We start from the raw sequence: 26,117 nt of genomic DNA on the forward strand, positions 1-26,117 counted from the left end.
CCTGCTATAAGTAGCATTAGAGCTACGTTAGCATCAAGCTACATCAGACAATTTATGAAATTATTAGTACACTTTTACTCAAAACTCACTTTGAACCCCGATCGAGTGTTTGTAATAACATCCTTTTGTGATCACGGGTGGAATTTGGTCGTTTAACGTTACTATTGTAAAAATATGCTATTTGTAGCCTTTTTCATAGCTGCACAAGTTAGCATTTCCGATGTACATTTTTTTTTATATTTTATAAAATGCCCCAGATCTCAAGAAAATCTCATACCAAGCTTTTCTATCGTAATCGCGGGTTTATTATTCGGATATTTCGTGTATACAGAGGTGTTTCAGTGTTGTTGTGAGCAGATATGAACCAGGAACTGTTCATGAACCATGTGACACGATCTGACGCTGTCTGGTTTTGGGACTGTCAGATTGACAAGCCGAAGGTCCAATCAGAGTCTGTCTGGGTCACAGCTCGAGTACACGGAAGCAAACACACAGAGACGGCACTGGGAGACAGTGTTGCCAACTTAGCGGATTTGTCGCTAGATTTAGCGACTTTTCAAACCCCCATAGCGACTTTTTTCCAAAAAAGCGACTAGCGACAAATCTAGCGACTTTTTTTGACAGACCTTATTTATTCTCTGAGACTCTCCAGTACTGCCGAACGAGCACAAGCGCTCTCTCTCTCTCTCTCTCTCTCTCTCTCTCTCTCTCTCTCTCTCCCCCACAGGCAGCGTGCGCACACGCATCTCTATCTGCCCTGTTCAGCGAGCAGAGAGGAGCAGCACTTTCAGTTAAAAAAATATATTCTGTCGCTTCTAACTCTATTTTACATAAAAGTATAGCCGAAATCACAGTACAATCATTATCTTAATCTTATGTGTATGTGATTTCAATAGACAATGTCGTGAATAGGATTTTAGTGCAGAGATTAACATCTTTGAGAGCTGGTTATGTATTCTTAATGGATCGCGTTTCAGTCATTACAATATTAATTCCGTTGTCGGACAACAGAAACATTAAAATATAATAATAAAAAACTTTTATTTAGAATTTTGGCTGCCTTAAAACGCAGTACATGAGCATAGAAAGGGCAAGATAATATGACGCACTTACGTCATGAATATGCTAATTAGCATATGATGTAATCTAGCGACATTTAGCGACTTTTCAGGCAGGGTTTAGCTACTTTTCATTGAAAGAAGTTGGCAACACTGCTGGGAGAGGCTATTTATCATCAGATCGCGTAAATCAGTGGAAAATGTATAGGAATGATGATTCTGTCTGAAGAAATATGAAGTAAACATCAGTAAATATATCCACATATCTCCGCAGATATGCATCTTTGGTCTATAAATCCTTATTGACGCTGTTCAGTGAGTCTATGTGAACACAAATAAACCGCTGCTGACGTGACTGAATACGAGTGAGTGGTGAATTTCTATTCAAAATGGGGCATAATACGGATTTATTATTTTGCACTCCTGACATAAATTACTAAATAACTGTCACTGCAACAATATTTTATCAAAATATTGGTCAAATATCGAAGCTAGAGTCTTTAAACTTTCAAATGATGCACAGTTTGTCCAGATCAAGTAAGAGAGTGATGTTTAATGTGCTGTGAAAGTGAAACAATAATAAACTGGGGCCTCGGCGATGTTTGCACGTAAAGGGGATATATATATATATATATATATATATATATATATATATATATATATATATATATATATATATACTCTTATCAACCTGTTCAAAAAGTGGGATATGTTCAATGTTGTGTTGTTAAATTAAGTGTGCCAATACTAGTGACATTGAAAATCAGAAGGCATTTTATGACCAATTAATGTAGAAAACCAATGTATTCCAGTGGCCTCACATTCTTTTTCTTGGCACTATATCTCTTTGGTGTGCATGAAATTAGTGCCTGAAAGCACAGCTATGCGGGTTGGCTCCGTTTCAACAGTTTCTAATAATACAACAGTCTGTATTAGGAGAACATCCCTGGTCGTTCACAATGTCACTGTGACTTTGTCTGGCTCCAGCCCCTCCTACCTTGGCACAGCGGGAACTAGAGCTGCACAAGTTGTGCTGACGGTACTGTGCTGAATGTAGTGGGCACACAGAATTTGGGTTGCAGGAGGGTCACAGCGACAGCCCCATTGAACATTCTTCAGTGTTCTTTTATCTTGGGTGTCATTGGTTAACAGAGCATGCAAATGCAGCACACTGAGTTACCTCAGATTAATGTGAGTTCCTAATAACATGATCTTATAATAGTCCTGCTCATATCAGTTGCTGGTAATGAATGAGTTAATATGAAATATTCATATGGAGCGTTAATTAAATTTTAGAAAATTGTGAAAATTCAAAATGATTACCTTTGTCATTGCAATTTTTCAGAGAGTTTACCTGACTCACTTTCTCTCTGTCTTCAACACATTTCTCACGTAGAAAGTGCTACAACAATTAGGTGCTTCTGAATCAGCTACTGCAAGTATGTTTTGTTTATATGCTACTGAATGTTCAAATGTGGAGTTGTGTGTGTGTGTGTGTGTGTGTGTGTGTGCGCACTCTTAACTGTCCCTGGCTTGTGTACTGCAAACACATATGATCTTCATTACTGTGTCTGTCACACCACTCTGTTCCTCTTTTGGCCTTGAACTGGTGATCAAACTAAGAACATTATTAACTGTCTTCACATTTATTTTGAAAGATGGAGCTTGCGATTATGGAAAGGGGCGTTACATTTCCAATGAGTGCTTGCGTTGTTTGGCCAATCACAATGCACTGGTTCAGTTGGCAGACTGAGCTTGTCAAAAGGATTTTGTAGAAAACTATGCGTTTGAGAGAGGCGGGGCATAGAGGACCTACAATAATGTACAGTATTTGAAAAAGAATGTGTTTTTTGAACATTAAAGCATGTCCACATATTCTGTTACACCAAATACACAAAATAATGATCTTTAAAAAAGCATCATATGACCCCTTTAATGTATTATTTAATGGCACATTTAACTACATCTATGATTTGAAGATTTGTTTACCTTTTTTAAAATAATACATGGTAGACAATAAGGAAAATATATATATATGTATATAAATACTTATGTATATAAATATTCCTAACAAATTAATGAGAACTTTGAAGAAGAAATCTGTATAAAAATCTGAATTTATCTATTCTGTCATTAAGGCTACTCGCTGACTCCAATTAATAAGAATTTTTTTCTCTCTCTCCTGCTGAACACAAAAGAAGATATTTTCAAGAGTTTGGGCAACCAAACAGTTGACTTCCAAAATATTTTTTCAAAATCTGTTTGATTAATGTGATAAGGTGCCACCTTTGCGATAAGTTTGTGAAAATTCATCCTTCCTAGAAATTTCATGGTCAACTTTAAGTATTATAACTGGAAATTGGAAGCGTTAAGGAACAGCAGACCATGTAAAGTCACAAAGATGGATCATAGAGGCGTATGGTGCACAGAAGTTGCCAACGCACCAGTTGATACAAAATATTTGAAGATTATTGAATATCAGCAGTAATTTCAACACAAAACTCCCTGCTTTGTGAAATGGATTTCCTTGACCGAGTAGCTTCATGCACCCCTCACATCACAAAGGTGGAAATCACTGATGTCTTCACAGACATCTCACTAAGTCAGGCTGTTGTCCAAACATGCTTCAAAGCTACCACCATCATAACAGTCATGAAGAAGCCATTTTAATCCTGCTTCCAAGACTACCAGCCAGTTTCACCTATTCCTATTCTCATGAAGTACTTTGAATGTCTAGTCATGCACCATATCAGGTCTGCCCTCCCCCACTCCCTGGACCCCTTCCAGTTTGCATATCGGTCCAACCACTCGACCGATGATGCCATTGCCACTGCCCTCCACTCAGCACTCATACATCTAGACCTCTGGCAGTATGGGTCAGCAGTAGCACATCCAGCACCATCACACTGTACACTGGGCATCCCCAAGGATGTGTGCTGAGCCCCCTCCTCTTCACTCTGCTGACACACTACTTCACATCATCACACAACTCCAGCTTCTTCATTACGTTTGCAGATGACACAACTGTATTGGGTCTCATTAGCAACAGAAATGAGACAAACTACAGGAGCGAGGTGAGCCGCCTGGCCGGGTGTTGCAGTGAAAACAATCTGTCTCTGAATGTGGAGAAGACGAAGGAGATTTTTGTTGACTTCAGGAGAGTGCACACTGAACACTCTAAACCTCAACAGTGCAACTTTGGAGAGATTGAGCAGCACCAAGTTCCAGGGTGTGCACATCACAGAGGACCTCTCCTGGACTGACAACACCACAGCTCTAGCCAAGAAAGCACAGCAGCATCTCTACTTCCTCCGCAAACTGTGAAGAGGCACCATCGAGGGCATCCTGAAGAGCTGCATCACTGTGTGTAATGGTGCCTGTAACGCATAGTGAGAGCAGCTGAGAAGATCGTTGGTGTCTCTCTCCCCTCCCTCCAGGACCTTTATGGAACCCGTCTCATCTGTAAAGCTCTCTGCATCGCAGGTGATCCCACCCACCTGTCACACAGCTTCTTCAGTCTTCTGCCATCAGGGTCTCCAGGCCAGGACCAACAGACTGAAGGACAGCTTCATTCATCAGGCTGTCAGAAAGCTGAACTCCCTCCCGACCTTGCCTCCCCTCCCCTCCTTTACCCCAGGCACCACTGAACTCTGAACCCCCTCCCCTCTTCCCCACCTCCCTAGCTCCCACATTCCCAGGTCCTTCCACTCCCCCCTCCCACTAACAAATAGTGCAACCTGTCCAATACGCCCGTATAGGTAATTTGTCCAAATCCCTGAAATACGGCCCATCAGAGCATATACTACAATTGCGCCCCTATCGGTAACAGGACATTTTCATATTACCGTATTTTCCGGACTATAAGTCGCACCTGAGTATAAGTCACATCGGTCCAAAAATACGTCATGCCAAGGAAAAAACATATATAAGTCGCACTGGACTATAAGTCACATTTATTTAGAACCAAGCACCAAGAGAAAACATTACCGTCTACAGCCGCGAGAGGGTGCTATATGCTGCTTAGTGTATGCTACAGGAGCATTGAGCAGAATAAAGCGCCCTCTCGCGGCTGTAGATAGTAATGTTTTCTCTTGGTTCATTTCTCTCGGTTCATGTCAAATTAATTTTGATAATTAAGTCGCACCTGACTATAAGTGGCAAGACCGACTTATAGTCCGGAAAATACGGTAATGTTTTGTACTATTTGCTTGATAATTCAGGTTTCGCGGAGCTCACTTGGTAGTGTATTGCATTGTATGATGAAATGTAATCATGCGATCATGGGTTCGATCCCAGAGAAAGCATGTAACCTACACCAGACACTTTGTGAAGTATTGGTCTGCTCACTACCTCATTCAACTACCTCTTCAGTCAGTTTAAATAAAGAACTGCTCTTTGAGCTTTTTGTCACTTTAAATCAGTCTGAATAAGCTCTTTTGCACTACAATTACTTTATAATAATCTTATCTGCACTGTTTGTTTACTTCACTGGTTTACACTCTATCTACCATGTGCCTTGTGCTGCTTTATTTAACTGTATTTTTATTTTTAATTTGAATTTAATTTTTTAACATGCCCTTATTTGTAAATTTGTATTTTATAATTAATCTGTATCTATCTGTATTTATATGTTCTACTGTTAGTGTTATCTGTATTCACCAAGGGTTTGGGAGTAAAGGAATTTTAATTCTCTGTATGTATGTGCTGTACATGTGGAAGAATTGACAATAAAGCAGACTTGACTTGACTTGACTTGACATCGCCACAATACCAAGCACCTGTTTGGCAGTTTGACAGGCGAGTCTGGGTTTGGCAGATGCCAGGAGAATGTTACCCATCTGACTGCATTGTGCCAACTGTAAAGTTTATTGAGGGAAGACTAATAATATGGGGTTGTTTCTCAAGGTTAGGCAGGGCCTCTTACATCCAATGAAGGGTAATCCTTATGCATCAATCTACCAAGACATTTTGGACAATGCTATGCTTCTAATTCGTGGAGATTCCAGCATGATCAACTTTGTATTAATGTCCATGTATTTAGAATGCATTGTATTTAGAATGTCATTAAAGTTCCTTCTGGTGTAATGGACAGGTGTGTGTCTATTTCACTCATCCTTATTAGATGGATGCAGTGTGGTCATGCAATGACATTGTGGCCTAAAATGGAGCATGTTTATTCTTTCCCGTCTTTGCTAAACTATTTTTACAGACTCTAAATTGTTTTTTTTTTTGTTTTTTTTTTATTTTTATTTTTTTTACAATGAGTAAAATATATATTAAATATATTATTATTATATTATTATTTTTAGTGCTCTAAATATTAAAGTTATAGGCATATAAATTCATATATTTCCAAGGCATTGGAGATATGTAGGTCTAATGTGGCTCTGAACATAGAAACAGCACTCACTTCCTCAGGGAGTATAGTTAAAATAGAGAAAGAGGGCAAGAGAGAGAGAGCTTGTGTTTCACATGGGACAGTCTTAAACTTATGTGTAAGCAGTTCCAGCCACTTTAATTCTCTCATCCATCAAAATACATTTTATATTTGTATACCATTCAAAAGTTTGAAAATTGAATTATTTTGAATTTTCTATTCATCAAAGAATAAAGTATTACTGTTAATGCAAAAATATTAAGCAGAATAATGTTTTTTAGATTGATAATAATTGGATTTTTTTTTAACCAGGATATTATTGTGGGCCAGTTGAGAACTTTGCACAGTTATTTTCACTTACTCTTTCCTTTATGAAAGTAAACTGAATTCCAGCTGAGCAGAGTTCACAGAAACTGATTGTTTCAACTTGTTTCCTAATGTAATTTATGAATATATATTTTTGCTGATTGTGATTATGCAATTTTACAAGGAAATTAAGTCTGAAGTCTTAAATAAGTGAAAGCGTTTCATAAACTATTTACAGTACGTTATGTTTTACAGCTCACTGGGTCGCCCCTGCCCCCAGCTTCCCTTTCCAGAGTACTTGGAGGTGGGAGGGACCAAACATGATCTTATCTCAATTTTCCATTCACTGCTCCAAGTTTCCATCCCTCTTTTTTCATCTATTTTCCCCCAAACCATAGCACTATACTTAACTTGTATGTGCTCTGTTTGTATGGCTACTGTGGTGGTTGTGATCATACTGCTGTTGTAATGTCATGAAGAGAGTTTCAATCGAATTTCATCAGTTAAACCAAGAGGGACTGGCAGCCTTTTCCCGTCTTCATATGCTGTTGAATGAGCTACATTCTGATCCATGACAATGATTAGTTTCGATGAATCATCTCACCAGAAGGACTCAGAGAGAGGAATTGATTTGGCATGAGGCTTGTTAGGGTTTGAGCAGTTTTTTTTTGTGTGCATAAATTATTATATAATTTTTTTCCTCTGGAAAGAAGAAAATTAAGCTGCTGATTCAGATGCAGAAGTTGTTAGCTATGATGTAGAGTCACTTATCAATCAGATAGCAAATACTATCAAAATACTTCCACTGTGTTTTTTTCCACTGTGATATAATGGATAATTATATAGAATATTATTATATTTCTGTTTTTATTTATCACTTATTTTTTGTTTTTCGAACTTTAAAATGCAAATAAAATTAGCCTAATCATTTAATTGATATATTTATTTCACCCTCAGTTGAACATGTATTAAGAGCTATCGGTGAAACACATCTGGCCAACACATATTTGCATTCTAGAGAAAGTCAGAGGTTTCTTTATATAGTGTGTTTTTGCAGCTTTGAGCAATGTAGCCAATCACAGACGTTTAGATTTCTTGAACCAGGCAGACGTGTTTAAGGCAGAATCCACTGACCATTCAAAACAACAAAGTTTTTGATCAAAGCTTAGTTTTCATTTTAATAAAGTGTTGACACCAAATAAGAGATTCATTGTGTAGTGTAGAGTGCCTGATTATAATGGAACTATGTGAGAAATTTTAACTCTAAATGACACAGGCTGATAGGTCTGTTAGTAATGACATTGATTGGTTTATTACATGAATAGCCAATGAGCTTGCTGCAAAACATTCAAATACTTGACTAATGTGCAATGTTGCAGTTTGCGGCACGCTTTCAGAAACCCTTCACCTGTATAAATCTGCTGGTATATGTGCTGCAGTGGTACACGTTTCATGCTCACAAAAGCATGTCTGTGGATACAATGGGAGTTTTTCACAGCTGCAGCAGCGTGGAAGATCTGTGACCAAGACCAAATACATTAACATTGCCATGTGCTGTATATTATCATGCTAATCTTTCCAAGAGTTAAACACAATTAAAACGAGTGACAGATTTATTATTATTATTATTATTATTATTATTATTATTATTATTATTATTATTATTATTATTATTATACAGAGAGCACTCTGTGCATTCTATCTAGGTTATATGTAATCCATTTAGACTTTAAACTCTTGGAATTGCAAATGATCGACATGGTATACCACTTACTTCAGAAAGGCTGTGATGCACACTCTACATTGCAAGTAAATCACTTACATATGCGACTAAATCTTCATTTTTGGCGACTAAATGATGTCTAATATTAGCCAATGGCTAATCAATTCTCAGATTTTACTCACCAGTGTGAGTTCAGCTTTTAAGTTACCCATCGTTTTACATGAATAATAATTATGAACATAAATATAATCTAAAGCAGATTGAATGACAGAAAGACCTTATGCAGTAGTGGAGTTATTTGACTGGCCACCCCGAGTGCCACCCCAACATTTAATTCGCTAGCGGCAGTTAAATGACTGAAACTTCATTTGACCTCTCTTGAGAAAGAAGTATTTGTTTCGTCATGCGGCGGCACTGCAGATTTCCATTTAAATACATTATATTTGTTTCACATCATTTTTACCGTATACTGTATATTGACCTCTATGGTCACCTTGGCAATTTAATCAACATTGGCTAGTACATTTTTTTGTTTACACACCAGACTGATATATATATATATATATATATATATATATATATATATATATATATATATATATATATATATATATATATATATATATATATATATATATATGTGTTTGTAAAATGGCACAGATTTTTAAATATCTGATATCTTAACATATAATAATATCTTAACATTAGTCAGTCAAGCATAATATGATATTCAATATTATTTAATGATAGAACTTTAGTAATTAGATTTAAAACTTGATAATCATGTATGCAAAAATACTGATAAGATACTAATGATACGAATTCTACTTATAAGAACAATATGAAATGCACTAAGGATTAGTGAGCTACTGGATTCATGAATATTAATCAGGTTTTGTGCGTTTGCCCAAAATGATTTGCTGAAATCAAAACAGGGACATTAACAAGTGAGAGACAGCCAATGAGATTGCCATCTGCGCATTAGTTCCACCCACTACTGGACAAAGTGGCAGTTCTTAACGTAATCCCGGGTTTTCTTTGATAACAGAGTGAGGTGTTTCACTAAAGCGATTCCCATAGTGAAACACCGAGCGAAGTTAGAAAAAGAACTTATATCAAGCATTTAATCATAAGCCTATAGATGGTACTTTTTTGGAGACAAGATGCACACATTCAGTAACATGTGAGTGGTGGTCTATATAAAGTTTAGTGTTTTTTTAATATTCCCACTAAAACGGGCCAAATTCATCACCTTCCAGCAAGAGCAAATTTTAATCAGCCCTTGTTTTGTGTGTGCGGTGGTTTCTGTTTTATGCTGCGGGATACCTTGTGTACATTCAGTGTGCTCTGCAGCCATAGCTTTGAGTCACACTGATAAGATTCATAGTGGTGGTGACAGGATAAGGTCCTCGGTACAGATTCACTAGCATGACACCCATATCCCACCCTTTACACCTCTCTCTCTCTCCCTCTGCGCCACACTCGTTCTGCTTTGCTTTAACAGGCTTCTGTAGTGCTATATAGTGCCTTTAGATGGAGGCGCAATGCATGTTGTCTGCTCAACAGTTTTAGATTTATGTTGAGTATTTAAAACAGCAGTTGGTTGGTCAGCTTGCTGTGCTAATCTGAGATTGTGGGCGGAGTTAAAAAAAAGTATAATCAGTGATTTTATAATATGCATCCCCCCTTCATTTCATAACAAATTAAGAATGACATTCTTTTATGATATTTTTGGTCAGCATAAAATTAAAGTTTTGTTGTTTACTCACCATCATGATGTTCCAAATCCATATAGCATGCCACATAAGCCATGTAATTGAAATAAAATGCTACAAAAGAGTCTCGGGCCGGCAATACCACAACTGAGGTACCCTTGAGCAACCCCCATTTTGTTGTTTTTCATTATGCTAAAAAATCAGAAGCTACATGGTGCAAAGCCATCCACAAATAAATATGCAATTCACTCTCAAAATTGCAATGATTGACATGTCAATCATTGTGTGTGTATGTCTTAAAGGGGTCCTATTATGCTTTTTCACTTTTTCAACTTTAGTTAGCCTCTAATGTTGCTGGTTGATCATAAAAAGATCTGGAAAGTTTCAAAGCTCAAAGTCCACTTCAAAAGGAGATATTCTATTTAACAGAAATCACTTTTCAAAAACTACATCGAACCACTCATTTGGACTACAACGCATATTTTCTGGGATTTGTGATATCACAAATACAGATGAATGGGACGAGACCTGGTTAAGCTGCACTAGAGAAGGCAATGACTGTTATCGCTATGTTGGAGACACGCTAGCTTTCCCAAGGCAGACAAAGAGTCTTTACAATCATCCGGATTTAAATATCACTCAAATTGATTTGATTTTGAAGTTATATTTACACTGAAGCTTGTAGGTGGTTATGGTAAGCGACATGATATTTCTATGATATATGATATGTGAAAAATTATGTGTTTTTTGAACAACCTAGTATGAGCCTGTTCAAGTACACCTCTGAAACAAAACAAAGACTTTGTAAAAGAGCATAATAGGACCCCTTTAAGTGAAGGAAATGTAAACAGAAAGAAATTGGATGTGAATTATTGTATTGGATCCATGCATTCAGTCTTAAAGTGACAGCAGTCTATAAATACCTGTTGCTGTCTTTGTCATTTTTGGAAAATGCGACTATTTTATTTGTAACTTTGTTCTGTTGTATGCAATGCATCTATGTTTGTAATTTGTGCATTTGTTCTTTATTTTACTGACTGTTCACTTGTTTGAACTTTATTAGTTATGTTAGAATTTTTTGCTCTGGTATAGAAGAAGTACTTAAAGTGTTCTTTAAGATGATTGAGATCAGTAATTAATAACTAAATCTGATTGGCTCTTTGTGTTTACAGGACCCGGAAATGGGCGATGCAGATGCAGGAGGAGCTAGTGCAGTTGATCGATGATGAGACCGGCATAAAAGAGCTCCAAAATGTAAGACCACACATTGGTTTTAGTAAACATTTTATTAATAATTTATGCAGTATATTTTGTGTACTTATATGCTTAAAAAAAATACAAGCACGAGTCACATTAGCTTGATAATTAGTATATATCCCACCTTTAGTCTTAAGTTCTGGAAGTATGTTGAAATCCGGACTAAATAATGCAGTTTTAGAAGTTTTCCTTAAAAATCTATTTCCCAGTACAGAAAATGAATGGGTCTTCCTATTGCAGTAGTTTTGAAGTTCTCCATTCATGGATAAAAGAAAGTTGTGATATGAAGGTGAATAATTTTTATTTTGGGTGAACTGGTACAACGTCAAAAGGAGCAAAACTGCATTAGCATCGGTGTATCACCCAGTTTGAACAAAACCTTCTGCTGTACGTCACGCAGTTTGCCATTCTGAAAGTGTTTGTGTCCAATGCCAAAGACTATTTACTGTGTGAGAAAGTCGAAGAATTTCATCAACCCACAATGCCTGCTGCCAGCTGTTAAGCTTGGTGGCGATCTTTAATGGTGCATCTTATGGGGGTCATAAGGTCCAGTGTTTTCTCTGAAACAAAGATTCTTCTGTTATACATTTTTGTACAGTACTAGTTAAGTACGCACAGTGATACAATGTATATATACATATCCAAACCTATACAGGAGGTTTTATTAAGTATAGCAAAAAGTATATCCCTCAAACTTTTTTAATATGTGGACTTGTTACAGCAATATTGATGGAAACAGAAGAAAGACAGAAAGTGATAAATCTTATTTTGGCCTTGATGTTAACATTATATTTATTATATTTTTTATTTGCTATTCTATTCCAGTCTTCTCAGCACATCCTCATTATTAATGTTTTACAGTCGACCTTCTAACCACTAAATAATTGCATGTTTCCTTCAGCAATGTCTGAAACCTATACATTCTTACCAGCTTTACTGTTTTTACATAGCCGTGTTTTGGATAAATTTCAGTAGCTAGTAAAAGTTTGGATAGGCTAATTTATCAGTTGGATATGTGTTTTTTAAGCATTACTTATTTGCCACAACCGTTTTTACATTAGACTAATTTTGCAGGTAAATTTTTCATAAATGCTATGCTGTCTTTAATGGTTATACCCCCCCACCCCCCCATACACACACACACACCCCCGCACATAGGTAATGTCTTTTTGAGACAATTTCCAGCAAGTAAACCTGAAACCTTAACCCCCTCTCTTTATCTTTTTCTCTCAGATTTTCCTGCAGTTTCGGCAATATTATAACGTGAAGCAAAACGACGCTAAACAGCTGGTGGAAAACGCTGCACTTGAAATCGAGAAACTTCTTGCCAATCGTTCCACAGCTCTAAAGGTAATTAATAAGCATTATTTCACATTATCATCTCATAATCCAAAACATGTAGCACTTTTATTTACCCAGTGCGACTGAATATACATGTGTGATTTAATGCAGATTAAAATTCATATTTCATCTGTATGCAAATAATAGCCAGATGATCCACTACATTTGCAAAAAATGAGCAGTGTACAACCAAAATGTACTACATGGAAACATGTATACAGTGACATGTAATAAATACTAGAGGTGCTCCGATCACGATCGGCCGATCGTTATGCGTATCTCCTCAGTAAAGCCGGTTTTCTAATCAGCGGTTAATTCCATCAGGTGCGTGATTTCACATAGAGTAGCTGTTAATACACAGAGCCGTTGTTAATAAAGAAGATGCGCAAATCACGTTAATTTTCAGCGTTTATTGGCCCATCTTCTCAGTTAACAACGGCTCTGTGTAGTAACAGCTGCTCTATGTGAAATCACACACCTGATGGAATTAACCGCTGATTAGAAAACCGGCTTTACTGACGAAATGCGCATTAACGATCGGCCGATCGTGATCGGAGCACCCCTAATAAATACTATATCTATTATCAAAAAAATAGTGTACAATGTAGTGTGTACTAAGCTAGTTTACCAATACTCATTGTTTAAACCCTTCCAATATTTTATATTGTTAGAAAATTATTAGATCTTGCAGAAAGATCCAGCTTGGTTAGACCTGGATTGATTTAGCTCTGATAAAACCGGCTCCAGAATGTTGGCAGGGCTGCTTGAAGCTGAAAGTTAATTAGTTTGTCGATACAATCTGGCCTTTTGATTTTCTTTCTTGATAAACTGTGTGCTGTGTGCCCTGAAAGCTAAATTTCAAGAGCATTTTCCCCCTTAATGTATGAATAGAAATCATTACATATCATTATGCAGGCTCATTTTCCAAGATAGTGGAGAAATATTGCATGTTGTGTGTGCTTAAGCAGGGTCCGTCAGTGTTATAAATGTTTAACTCTTGCTCCTAAAGTGCAGGTGATGTGTATGGCAGACTGTGTGGAGCTGATTTTATTGGTCAGCATTAAACACATCACTGACAGCTCACCTTGATGAAAGTATTGACTTTTCTCTCTATCTCTCTCTCTCTCTTGTTTTCCACTGCTGGCTCTTGTCTGTAGTGTTTAATTGGTCTGAATTAAGTGCTCTTGTTTTAATGGATATGGACGCACTGGTGTGCCTCATATGATGGAAATAACTGCTCTTATGTCATTGGATCTGTAAGAGCTGACTGTGGTGTTAGGACAGCTTGGCTTTTTGCTTCTCTGTCCATTTGTGTGTGTGTATTTTTGGCAGATTGTCTCTATCTCCGGTCACAATGCCCAAACTGTTTGCTGTTCTCATTTCACTCCATTTAAAGTAGTCTTTATCCAGTGTTTTCCCTCGGCCGTCCACCAGCTCAAACACAGGCTTGCTTGTGTTCTTTGCTCTCTTTATCACATTCCGAACAAAAAAGATTTCAGTGACTCATTGGAGTTTCTTGCGCATCCTGCCTATAATTAGAATATTCACAGGGATATCCGGTTTGGCATCTCTAGTGAATCAAGAGGAAAATGTAATTGAATGCAGCTAACTCAGTTTTGTCGCTAAGCACTGAAGCATACTTGTTTACACTGTTTACTTTTATGTTAGTGTATAAAGACTTTATAGTTTTATTACAAGAACTGCGAAGCTGAATTTTCAGCACAAGGAACATTTAGGGCTAAGAATAATAATGATTTTGATTGTTGAAAACACTTCTGCTGCCTTTTTGTGAAATTCATCCTATTCATCAAATAATCCTAATTTTTTTAAATAATATACTAATATATAATAAATAGGGAGAGAAGTGTAATAAATAAATAAATGAATACTAATAATTATTGACAGACACACAGAAATAACATTTTGAGCACACAGACACTTCTTAAAATTTTTTTTTATTAATATTTTTGTAGAGTACATTGATTTAATAATTTTATTTACTGTTTTCAAATGCATTTTATTACTATAATTTTTCAGCACAAAAAATGTAAAACTAAGAATACTAATTATTGTACTAATTATTCATAATTAATACAAATTTTTATGTTTTCATTGTCAAACACTTTCATTGTCAAAAACTTGTGCTGCCATTTTGTAAAACATTGTGATATCTTTCTTTATTTGTTTATTTTTGTTTATAGTTTATGGAAACAGTGATCAATTGTTTCAGGATTGTTTGATGAAACAGTTTGCTGAACTGTTGCACGCTGATTAATGGCCTTGCATGCTAAAATAAATCAAACATGCATGCAACATAGTTTCTTTTTCTGTCTCTATAGCACCGCTGAGAGCTAATGAGAACAAAATGCAATCAGTTAATTTGCACTTTTAGCATGCAGTCCTAAAGCTCAGGAACATTATTTATGGAGTCTTTCATATTCCAGTAAATAGCATAACAGGGTTTGAAGCTTTGGCCAAGGACAGATTTAGACATGTTCATCAGATAATCCCACACACACATGACTTCGTACAATCTTGACTTATTTCTGTTAGTCTGTTTGCACAATCCATTTTGCTTTATGTACAGTAAGTCAGTAAGTTATTGTGGAACCTACGGTGGGTGGTGCTTGGTTGAATCACATTATCTTTATAATCATCTACCAAGAAACCTCTTATCAAATGAAACTGCTTTTTCGCGAGAACTCTTATTCCATAACATGAAGCCAGCTGTCACTATGATGATAAGCATATCTTGCCGATCATGTAGTGCTGTTCACGTTCCTGTTGTTCTTTCCTGAGTGACCCCTCGGGTGCAGGATGGCCACAGATCGTGTCTTGTTCTAATCAATATCTGCTGGATGGGTCCTGACTGATCCGGATGCCAAACGTGACGGTGGACCGCTGTGGTTGGATTAGACTGATTGATTGATTGATTGATTGATTGATTGGCAGCTCAGTTAAGTTAATCAGTGGTAGTCTTTAATTTGGAGCCATCCATCAGCAGCTGTCTGCACGGTCGATGGGAGTTAGCGGAGGTTGCTTGACGTGCGGCCCTGATGCTGTGTTGTCTAACAGGAAACTGAAGGTGCTGCCTGCTAATGGAGCCTGTTTTATCCTAAACGTCAGTCAAATCATGTAAACAGCGAATATGTCTCACTCGTGCCCCCCACCCCCGACTTTATTCCAATTACAGCAATTCATCTTATAAACATAAACCTTTCCTTGTCAATCGCTGTTTCTTCAAGCTCTCTCTCTCTCCAGCTGTTTTGTGGACATCGCTTTTTTTATCCTACTGACCTCCCTATACACCAATGAATCTCAACTAATTTAAAGAGTATGCGATATTATATTATACTGAAAAAGAAGCTATCATCAAATGTGTTTTGGACTGCATTTGGTAACCTCAAGCATTCAATCTCGTCTCCCAAGATATTATGAGATTTAAAAAAAAAACATTTTTCTCAAGTGATGCTTATGAGAGGACAGATTTGATTTACTTTACCGAACCTGAGAATAAATTAAAAAAAGTTAGAAATTGTAGGAAATTTATAAGCGTAAAACTATAGAGAGAGAGAGAGAGAGATTCAAAAACATTTTATATCTGTATTTTTTCTTTTAGGAAATTTAAGGTTAATCAGTAAATGCAAATTAGCATCCCTGTTTAATTGATTTATTTGTTTTTATTTGTTAATGTTTTAATTTGTTTAGTTAGTTTCATTTCTGTAAATTCAAATTTGTTTTATTTTGATGTTTATTTCTAGACAATTTCTAAATAAATGAAAAAAAGTGGTTTTAAACTACATTTAGACATGTCTCAAGATTTGGTTGCAAGATTACAATATTGCAATCTCATTTAAAATAAAATATAATATAATATACCTAGATAATATACACCTAATAAAATGTTTGTTTTGTTCCCTTGAAGTTGAATTTTTTTAAGTACTATCTTTCAATGCCTGTTACAATGAAATAATTAATTAAATAAAAATAACAGTGGCATAATGTTTTCTTTGAAATCGCTAGTCAATTTAATAAATTATTACAAAGAAACTGCAAGTAACACAAAACATCCTCCAGTAATCTTTGTTTCATTTAAACCTTTGAAAAGTCATTTTTTACAGTGTATAAAAAAGTTAAAAAGTTCAAATAAATACAATTTTAAGAGCCGCCTAGCCTATTTTGTACCCAATTCATGAAAAGTGTCATATGCAGATGAAACTAAAAGCAAAAAAACCCAGTTAGTTTACCTCGTACTTACATAACCAAACTGAAATGGAAGCTGCTAGTGACTCATATGCAGGAACTATACACAGATAACGCACACTAGAATCAATTTACACTGCTTTTCAGTTGATGTTATTGCTAAGATAAACCCACAAAACTTAACCAAGCATTAAACAAGCACAAGATTTGAGAGTAATCATTTTTAGGTTGATCTTTTTTTGATACTTCTTACTTCAGTACATTAAAATAGTGTATTACACTCAACACCTCTTTTATGTCAGGAAAGTGTGTATTATATCTTAAAGTTCTATGGGCAGCTTAATGTTTTGGAACAGATCCAGTGTGTTCATGTTTAGCAATTCAAAGTATCTGCTTCTTTTTTTAGAAAAAAAGAGTAGCTTACACAGTGATCTGAGAGCCCACCTGCTAAATGCTACATCAGAAGGTAGAAAATTAAAAGCAGCACAGAAATATAGAGAGAGAGAGTCACTTGCATCCATCAAAAGGGAAAGAACAGATGGAAAGGAAGGGTGTTTGTTTGCTCTCTCTTTGATATGGCAGATAAAACAGCAGCAGCCCGGTCTATGCACCGCTCTATGCGCTGATTCTTAGACAGCTAAATATTATTAGAGCTTCTGGAAACTAGATTGCAGATTCTCATGGGCCTGTACGGTTTTCACCAAATTCCCTCTCCTCTCCACACTCGTTTCTTATACTATCAGTCTTTCTGTCAATGATGTGCAGTGAAGGGCCAAGGAGCTTCAGGAAAACATCAGTAAACAACGCTGGGTTGTTTTATAGGGTTTCACTCCAGTACAGTTAGCTTGTTAACATATACTTCCTTCTCTTTCTTGTTGTTTAAGTAATAAACTCCATAGTTTTTTTACTTTCTATTTCTCTTGATTAAGGGGAAAGGGCAGCTATGGTTAACTGGTCTCATAATAATACAAAGACTATACAATACATACAGAGTACATCACTTTTGAGCTTTGAGACATTCTACTGTATCTGTATACAGTATATGTGATATTTAGGTTTATTTATAATACTTTTAAAAATTTCAATACAATATAAATTTGTTTTTGTATTTGTAAAACTATACAAGACAACAAAAATAAATAACTATAAAATAATCAAGGTCATAAAAATAATAATAATATTAATGAAAAAAATACAATTATTTGTAGCCTATATATTTTTAGATATACATTTTAAAATGTTAAATTGTACAAAATTATTTTTATTATCAGTTTAATTTTTTTTTCCATTCATCATGCATTATGTAAAACTATGCAGGATCGGGAAAAAAATTATAATAAAAAAAACTGTTAAATATAATTAATTATATATGTATAATTATATAAGTATAATATGTATAAATATATATAATTATAATGAATTGTATGTGTATTTTTTTTTTCTTTATCTTTTATAGCTTTACAGTATATATACCAGTAGTTATAAATTATATAAAAATAATACAAACAAAGTAAAAAATAAACAAATTCCTTCTCTCATTAAATGTATAAAAATACAGTGTATAGCCTTACTTTTATTATTATTATTTTTGTCAAAATCATGAAGCATCTAATTTACTCTGTTTTTCTATTCCAACATTGCTTGTACTCTTACTCAATTTCTATGAATGTCTAGACTGACTTATTAGATTGTAGCAAGGAGAAATGCACCTTGGGAAATGTACTGAATTAGTCACTCATTGTTATGAGAAAGAGTGAGGACTTGAAGGACGGAGGAAGGGTATGACGTCAGATTACAATAGCAATAAGAGTCCAGTGCTTCTCAGAGGACAAACGGCTGTCACAGGCACCACGTGTCAAATATATGACATGTAAATGAAAAAAGGAAAGAGGCATGGTTTGTCTTGATGTTGTTAGCACACATTGTATTGGAAATATCCTGAGCTATAAAGCATAGTGGTCACTGGCAACTTCACATGTTACAATCAAACTGTGCATTATGTTTGGTTGCTACACTACTTCTGCATCCATAGAGGCACTGGTAAACTTAGCCATACTGCCTGTCTCCAAACAACAAATGTTATAAGAAACAAATGATAGAAGGCTCACACTAACTTCCTGCAAACTCCACCAACCTAATATAAGACGTAATGAAGCACTAGTGTGAGAGCTGGCAGTAGTTAAAGTCTCATCTCAAGCAATGCCTGGCTGTATAATTACAGTGCTTTCCACCCACACTGGGACTGTACCGGAAGATATTTTCACTTCTGTTTAAACACCCTGTACTGGGAAATTTTAATGGGATGTTATGAGCTTACAGTTGATTCACTGATGTTTTTAGTGAGATTGAGAGGAGAGAAGTTGAGAGACGCCCTGTTGTTAAGGTTCGGAAATGAGATTAAGCGTATATAGAGTTATGAAGGGAATAAGGAGATTTTAGCCTAAATAGTTTGCTGTTGGAATAAACGCTTGAATTCTTGTTGGAATCTCTGACTTTACATTTCAGATTTGGCAAATTGTTGAGATCTGTTCTGAATTTGTAGATACAGGTGAGATCTTATTGCTTCTCAGCAACAGTACTGCAATCCATTCAGTTATCCATTTCATGAGCCAATGGTAGAAATGCCTTCTTAAAATCTGGATGGAACTGTTTCAAAACTATAAAATAATTTTATAGTACCCTCACAAACTTGTTAGCATTATATATATATATAATTAAAAAATAATTATTAAATACATTTTATTGTGTTTTTTAATTGTGTAATTTGTCTTATTATGATTTTTTTATTATTATTATTATTCTAGAAATGTAGATATTTTCAGGTTTTACGATCCTAGTGGGGACATCATTTTTTATTTTATTTAAATTCTTTGCATTGCTTTGTGCTTTGGTTTTGTGTTTTTGTTTTGTTTTGTTTTTTTAGTGTTTAACAATGTAGTTATTTACAGGTTTTGTCATTCCAGTGGTGACGGTAAAACAAGAATTGATTCGCATATAAATCTATACACAAATAAAACATATAACTCATCTGTTTAGCTGTGCATTCATTGAATGAGCACTGTGCAATGTCCGAACTGATTGCACTATATTTAATGTATAATCATTTTCTATCCTTAACTGTTTTAAATTCATTTTAAGTCTTCAAAATCATTTTTTTTTATTATTATTTTCAAAATTTTCAAATTATTTGTTTTATTTTTGTGATTTTTAAAAATTATTATTATTTTCTTTTCTTTTGTGTGAAGCACTTTGAATTACCATTGTGTATGAAACGTGCTGTATAAATAAACATGCTTTGTGTTGCCTTGCCAATAAACAGAGGCGTCTGTTTTAAAGCCTCAGGCTGGTCTTCAGTATGTTGAAGTGTAGTGCTTGACACCAGCTTCGTCACGTTGTGCTTGGAACAGTGACAGGTGGTGGATCCCCAATAAGCATCACACTCTACACACCTTGAGCCAAATTGGCTCCTGTTGCACTCTGGCAAACCAGTACAGCTTACTCTGCCACAAGCCAATATGGCTCCAGCTCCCATCAGTCTTTGCCAGGCTGAACACGATGAGCATTAGAAAATGAGTGGATCATAGTTTCTTATTCATAATCTGTGTTTACTCTGTGCTCAGAGGTGTGAAAACTCCTCGATTTCCACAAATATATTTTCCAAGTGCTTGTGTTTGTAGGCGAAGAACTTCAGAGGTTCATTCTCTCCATATTGTTGAGTCGCATTCGAAGGGTTAACATACTGTATGGATGCTTTCAGGCAACTGTAAGAAAGACGTCAGCTTCACATTTCTACAGAACTCGTGTTCACTAATTCTTTGTTTAAGTTGACAAATAAACAACATACATTGAAACACAGGTAATAATGGAGTTAATTCTTTATTTCTTAATTCTATATTTCCGGTTCTTGGATGACAAAAGAAAGCAGTTTTTGATGTATTATTGCACTGAGCACAATTGCCACAACGATAATTACCATTTGGTATAGGGCTAAATAAGCCGTTATGTATTTATAGAACATGTTTGTGTATGTGAACTTCAAGTTGATGATGTACCTATTGAGGGTTGTTATTAATTAATGGATCTTTACAGTGATTGGTCATGAATCTGTTTTTAAATGGGGTGTACTTTGTGATGTCATCTTTGAATAACATTCCTGATGAAGGTCATGTGACCGAAACATTGTCATTAAATAAACTTTTTTTTTTTTTTTGCTTTTCAGTTTTTGACCTTGTTGGTCTTTGCTTCCTACGCACCTATCTGTTGCCGTCAGGTGTGCCGAGTTCAATGGTTCGTTTATTATAAATATTATAAATGACTGTTTAATATTTTAGTGTTGTTTTTTAGTGTTGTTTTTACTAGTTATTTAATAATGCCGTTAACACAGTGAATACTGTGCATTGCATTTAGCAGCTGCTGAAATAAGAAAACAATAAACGAAAAAGAGACAAAAAGAGAAGTCAGATCTTATTAAACTAACTGAACTAAATGACGCACATTAACTACAGCAGGGAGACGTGACGAATCCACCCTGCAGCATTTCACGCCATTTCTTCCATCATCCCTCAACACTGTGGCGGGATTCAAAGGGTAATTGGCTGACTTTTGGAGAGCTTGTCAAGACCCAACAAAATGTGGCTTATTTAATGGTAAATGTCGGGCTGTTACAGAGACACAGAAGTCTGGTAGTTTTCTTTTAATTCACGGTGAATAAATCAACTGGATGTTCTGTTTTACTTTTCTTGAATGATGAAATGTACTCATCAAAGCAGAATCTACATATATATTATTTAATTATCGCTGTAATTAGTCATGTAATTATGCTAGCCAGAGGGCATGTGTAAACCCAGTTTTGTACAATTGTGTGAACATGTGTGTGTGTGTGTGTGCATTAGTCCTTTGTTGATTCCCTATAGTTTTATATATATATATATCTTCTTGTTTTTTGTTTTTTGCTTAGTATTCTGGGAATTAAAGGGTAGATAGACAGGAGCAGCAGATGTTTGTGTTCTCAGCATGTACAGTGATGTTCTGCACATCAGGTGTTTGTACATGAGAGCTGCTGTACAAGACATAATGCGAGTGTGTGCGGTGCTTAAAAAGTGCTGTTAAAGATTTTATCTCCTGTGCTTCATTATTCATCAGCTCATTATGGCTGATACAGGTCTGTTCTTTAACCTTACACTGTGCTTAAGTGAATTACTGTAAATATGAATAATAATGATATAAAAAACTTTCAGTTCCAAAAACATTGAGAAGAGATGGGGTTTGGAAGATGGATGTTATGAACATACTGTATGTCGGAGGGATGTCTTACTGTTTTCGGGGTGCAGTACTGGGGAAAAAGTGGCTTAATTGACAGAGAAACATAATAGAATTGTTTTAATAACTGTATGTTCCTCAATAAAAATCATTGTTGATGGAAGAAATGTATCCCTCTGAGATCAGTGAACATGTTGGTGCCTTTAGTTGCATTTTTCGTGATAACAGTCAACAGAATAAAAAAAAAAAAATATGTATATATATATATATATATATATTTTGGGTTGCACAGATAACATTTGAAACTGTAAAGGGTCTACATACGAAATATGATGATGTCAGTTTGTTTTACTTTGAAGTTGGGGTTAGATTTAGATAAATAAATAAATGGATGCATACATACTTTACATAAATGTTTAGTTCATTTCAAAACAATCCCAAAAACATTGTTTTATTAAAATATAATTCTTCAAATAATCAAAAAGAGATACAACTTATACTTGTGGATGGACCAGGAAGGAAATGAATGAATGAAGTTTAGCTTTAGTTAGGTTTAAAATAAAAATGTTAATAATCCAAAGGAGAGAGACTGTATAGCCAAGAGCCCAGAGTTGAAGGAAGAAACAGAGATAAATGAATGAATTGATCAATCTATTAATAAGCCAGTCAATCAATCAATCAATAATTTGAAATGTTTGGTTACACTTTATTTTAAGGTGTCTTTTTTACAGTGTAATTATACATTCATGTACTGAGTAATATGAATTAGCTACATGTACTTACTATATGATAAGGGTTAGGATTAGGGTTTAGTTTAGGGTTACTTTCATGTAATAATGCATAATTAATTGTTATTATAAAATTAAGAACATTTAACATGCGTAACAAGGACACCTTAAAATAAAGTGTATCCAAATATTTTTAAATACATTTTTTGTTTGCTGAAGCCTCCTGGTGGGTCCTTACAGCTCTATAGTATCACCTTTCTCACGTGGAAGAGGGGCCCACGCACAAAAACATTGTTCCAGACCCTGTGAATTTTAGCGCTGACCCTGATCAGTCTGAGATAAGACATGTTTCTCTGAAGATCAAGGCTCTTGCGATTCAGATTGTGACGTCGTTCTTGGATTGTGTGACAGTAAGGGTCAGCACCAAGACAAACACACAAACACACACCCCAGTCCTCATGCGACTGAGAGAGACCACGCCACTGGGGTTGTTATGGCAACAGCTCATCAGAGTGCATAGACCCTGGGGTCAGTGTTATTATGGGATGTCTGAATCGGATGGAGAGGTTTCATCATCTAGCCATGCGTTACAATTTTTTGTTCATTTCCCCTGGAGGGACTGAGTGATTAAAAATACTGTATTTTTAGTCTTATTATAATGGGGAGTCTCCAGTGAACCTTTTGTGTGGATTACCATCACAAAACTCTCAAATTCCACTATGTCCCTACAGCATAAAAAAAGCCTTCAATGCCATTTTACCATTATGCAAGATGTGCGTATATTGGCTTTATTTAGCTTTAGTGGTGTTTGTGCTCTTCTGATGTCATTTATTCTGGCAGCGGTGATATCAAGCTGATGTTTTAAATGTTTTATTGCTGCCTTCAAGTCATGTCAGAAAGATCTTACAAAGGTCACATGAATGGCACAACAATGGCAAATTGTAATTAGCAAAGAAAAACAACTAAATGTATCATAGTTTCCACAAAATACTGAATAAATGTAAGTATGCTTCTTGCAATAAATATAATGTAAGTGCACCACAAAAAAATAAAAAATAATGTTTGAAACCTAAATTAATCTTGACCTTTAAAAAAAAGTCATATTTTCTGATCATTCTGATCAACTTGGTCTTCTCTCTCTATTATAAAATGTCATGTTTTCCTATGTTTTATGTTGTTTTGTTTGTTGTTGTTTTTTCAGTAAAATTTTTGTAAAGGGAACATTTCTCACCATTAAGTTGCTTATTAGCATGCCTTTTATTAACATATCTGCTGTTCATTAGTATTATAAAGCACATATTCTGGATGACCATGTTCTACATCCCTCCTACCCAATACCTAAACTGAACAACTACCTTACAAACTATTAATAAGCAGCAAATTAGGAGTTTATTGAGGCAAAGTCATAGTTAATGGTTTGTAAATAGCAAAAATTGGAAAGTGTGAAAATTTTTCTATTTTACATTTATGTTTATTAGTCGCAGCGCGATTTCTGCACTAAACCCTTAAACACCATTAAGTTTCAGCCTTTATTTAAAACGTAAAAAGCGTTGAGCATCAAATGAGAATTTCTTCATTTGCTTTTAGTCTCCTGGTTATCAAGATTCACTTGACTTCCTGATCTTCAATCGGATTTCAAAGCCAATAAAAACTAAAAGGAAAAAAGATACATAAAGAAAAAGGCTCCGGGACAAGTTACAGGAATGGGATGTGAAAGTTCCCAAGGGAAATTAGGCGTACAGTGAGTTTCTAGTACAGACCAGATTAAAAAATGATGCCATTATACTGTTATTAACCTAATCAGTTGAGTAGACCTGGACCGGACCTGAGGTGCAGTCTAAGTTTAGTCTGCCGTCACTGTGGGGTTTTCTCATAGGCAGAGAATCTGGAGTAAAGGCTGAATGCAGGTCAGTCTGAGAAAAATGTGTCTCCTTGATGAGGAGGTTTAAAGCAGAGCTTCATTTTCCTTCATTAAAGAATGATAAATAAATTAGCCAATTGTATTGGAACTCTGTCATGTTAATGCATTTATTTGGTGTTATAAAGTGTCTGAATGTTAATGTTTGGTTCTGAGGGTCTTTTATTAAATTTGAGAAAATCAATTAAGTTCAACTTTCTTACATAGATGATCACATATTGTTAGAACTAATGGTTTTGTGTTATTTTCTGGTTTAAGATGGTGATTGATATACATTACTACGGAGCCCCGTACATGACATGCAAGAAAAAATAAATGAATTGTGCACACGATTTACTAATCCATTCCCTCAATGTACTAAAACGTGCACACGATTACTGTTGTATTCCCACGATTTACTATTGTGTTCCCAGCATATACAACTTATAAAAATTTTTAAAAAATGTAAAAATCAATGCATTCTTTAACACTTTCTCGTTCCTTGTGTTTGTAGGCGCTGGCGACGGCAGCGGAAAACCTGCAGATGGAGCACCAGTGGAAGGATGATCTTGAAGTAATGTTACACACATTCACACACACACACACACACACACACACACACACACACACACACACACACACACACACACAGGTAGAAGAAATAAGGCTGTGAAACTTTTGCCAGGGCATGTATTCAATCAGTCGTTTACTGGATAAAAACAGGTACTGGAAACATTTGCACACGTCATCCACTTATTTAGATGGTGAGATAATCAATTGGGTTTTAAAATGTTGGTATCTTGGTCTCAGACGTTGCATCTGTGATACTGTATCTGGTATTGATACATTTCAGGTTCCCATGGACTGAAATATCAATTCTAATTTGCAGAGAAATGTTTGGTTGTCTGGTTATAGATTTGTCAGTCAAGTATTGTCTGAATGAGTCATCAAAATTTGTATTTGATGAGATTCGCTATTTAAAATGCTTTTAAAAAACTTTAACTCAAAACGTTTTAAAACATGTTTAATCAGTGGTTTTAATCTGAATATTAGAGAGAGATATAGAGATTCAGATGATCACAACCAGAGGTGGTTTGCCACAGTAATATATGTGATGGTGAGCATAGATAGACCTCATTTAATGTTCACTTAAATGCATTTTTTTTTTTTTGTAGATCTCAAAATTTATATTTATATATTTTTAAGATTCTGTATATTATATTGTTGTGATCATTGTTATTAAATACATTTCT

General features: G+C 35.4%; 1 protein-coding gene across 4 annotated transcripts in view; it reads left to right on the forward strand.

The window, feature by feature from the left end:
* The window catches only part of LOC127956800 (voltage-dependent calcium channel subunit alpha-2/delta-1), a 78,162-nt gene that overhangs the window by 15,158 nt on the left and 36,887 nt on the right, over window positions 1-26,117 (forward strand). For all 4 annotated transcript variants that reach the window (XM_052555003.1, XM_052555001.1, XM_052555002.1 and 1 more), the window contains exons 2-4: window positions 11,352-11,433; window positions 12,670-12,786; window positions 25,379-25,438. In XM_052555003.1, coding sequence (XP_052410963.1) covers window positions 11,352-11,433; window positions 12,670-12,786; window positions 25,379-25,438 — 259 coding nt within the window. The remainder of the gene's footprint in view (window positions 1-11,351; window positions 11,434-12,669; window positions 12,787-25,378; window positions 25,439-26,117) is intronic.

The sequence above is a fragment of the Carassius gibelio genome, chromosome B4, assembly GCF_023724105.1.
Source record: "Carassius gibelio isolate Cgi1373 ecotype wild population from Czech Republic chromosome B4, carGib1.2-hapl.c, whole genome shotgun sequence".
Classification (NCBI taxonomy): Eukaryota; Metazoa; Chordata; class Actinopteri; order Cypriniformes; family Cyprinidae; genus Carassius; species Carassius gibelio.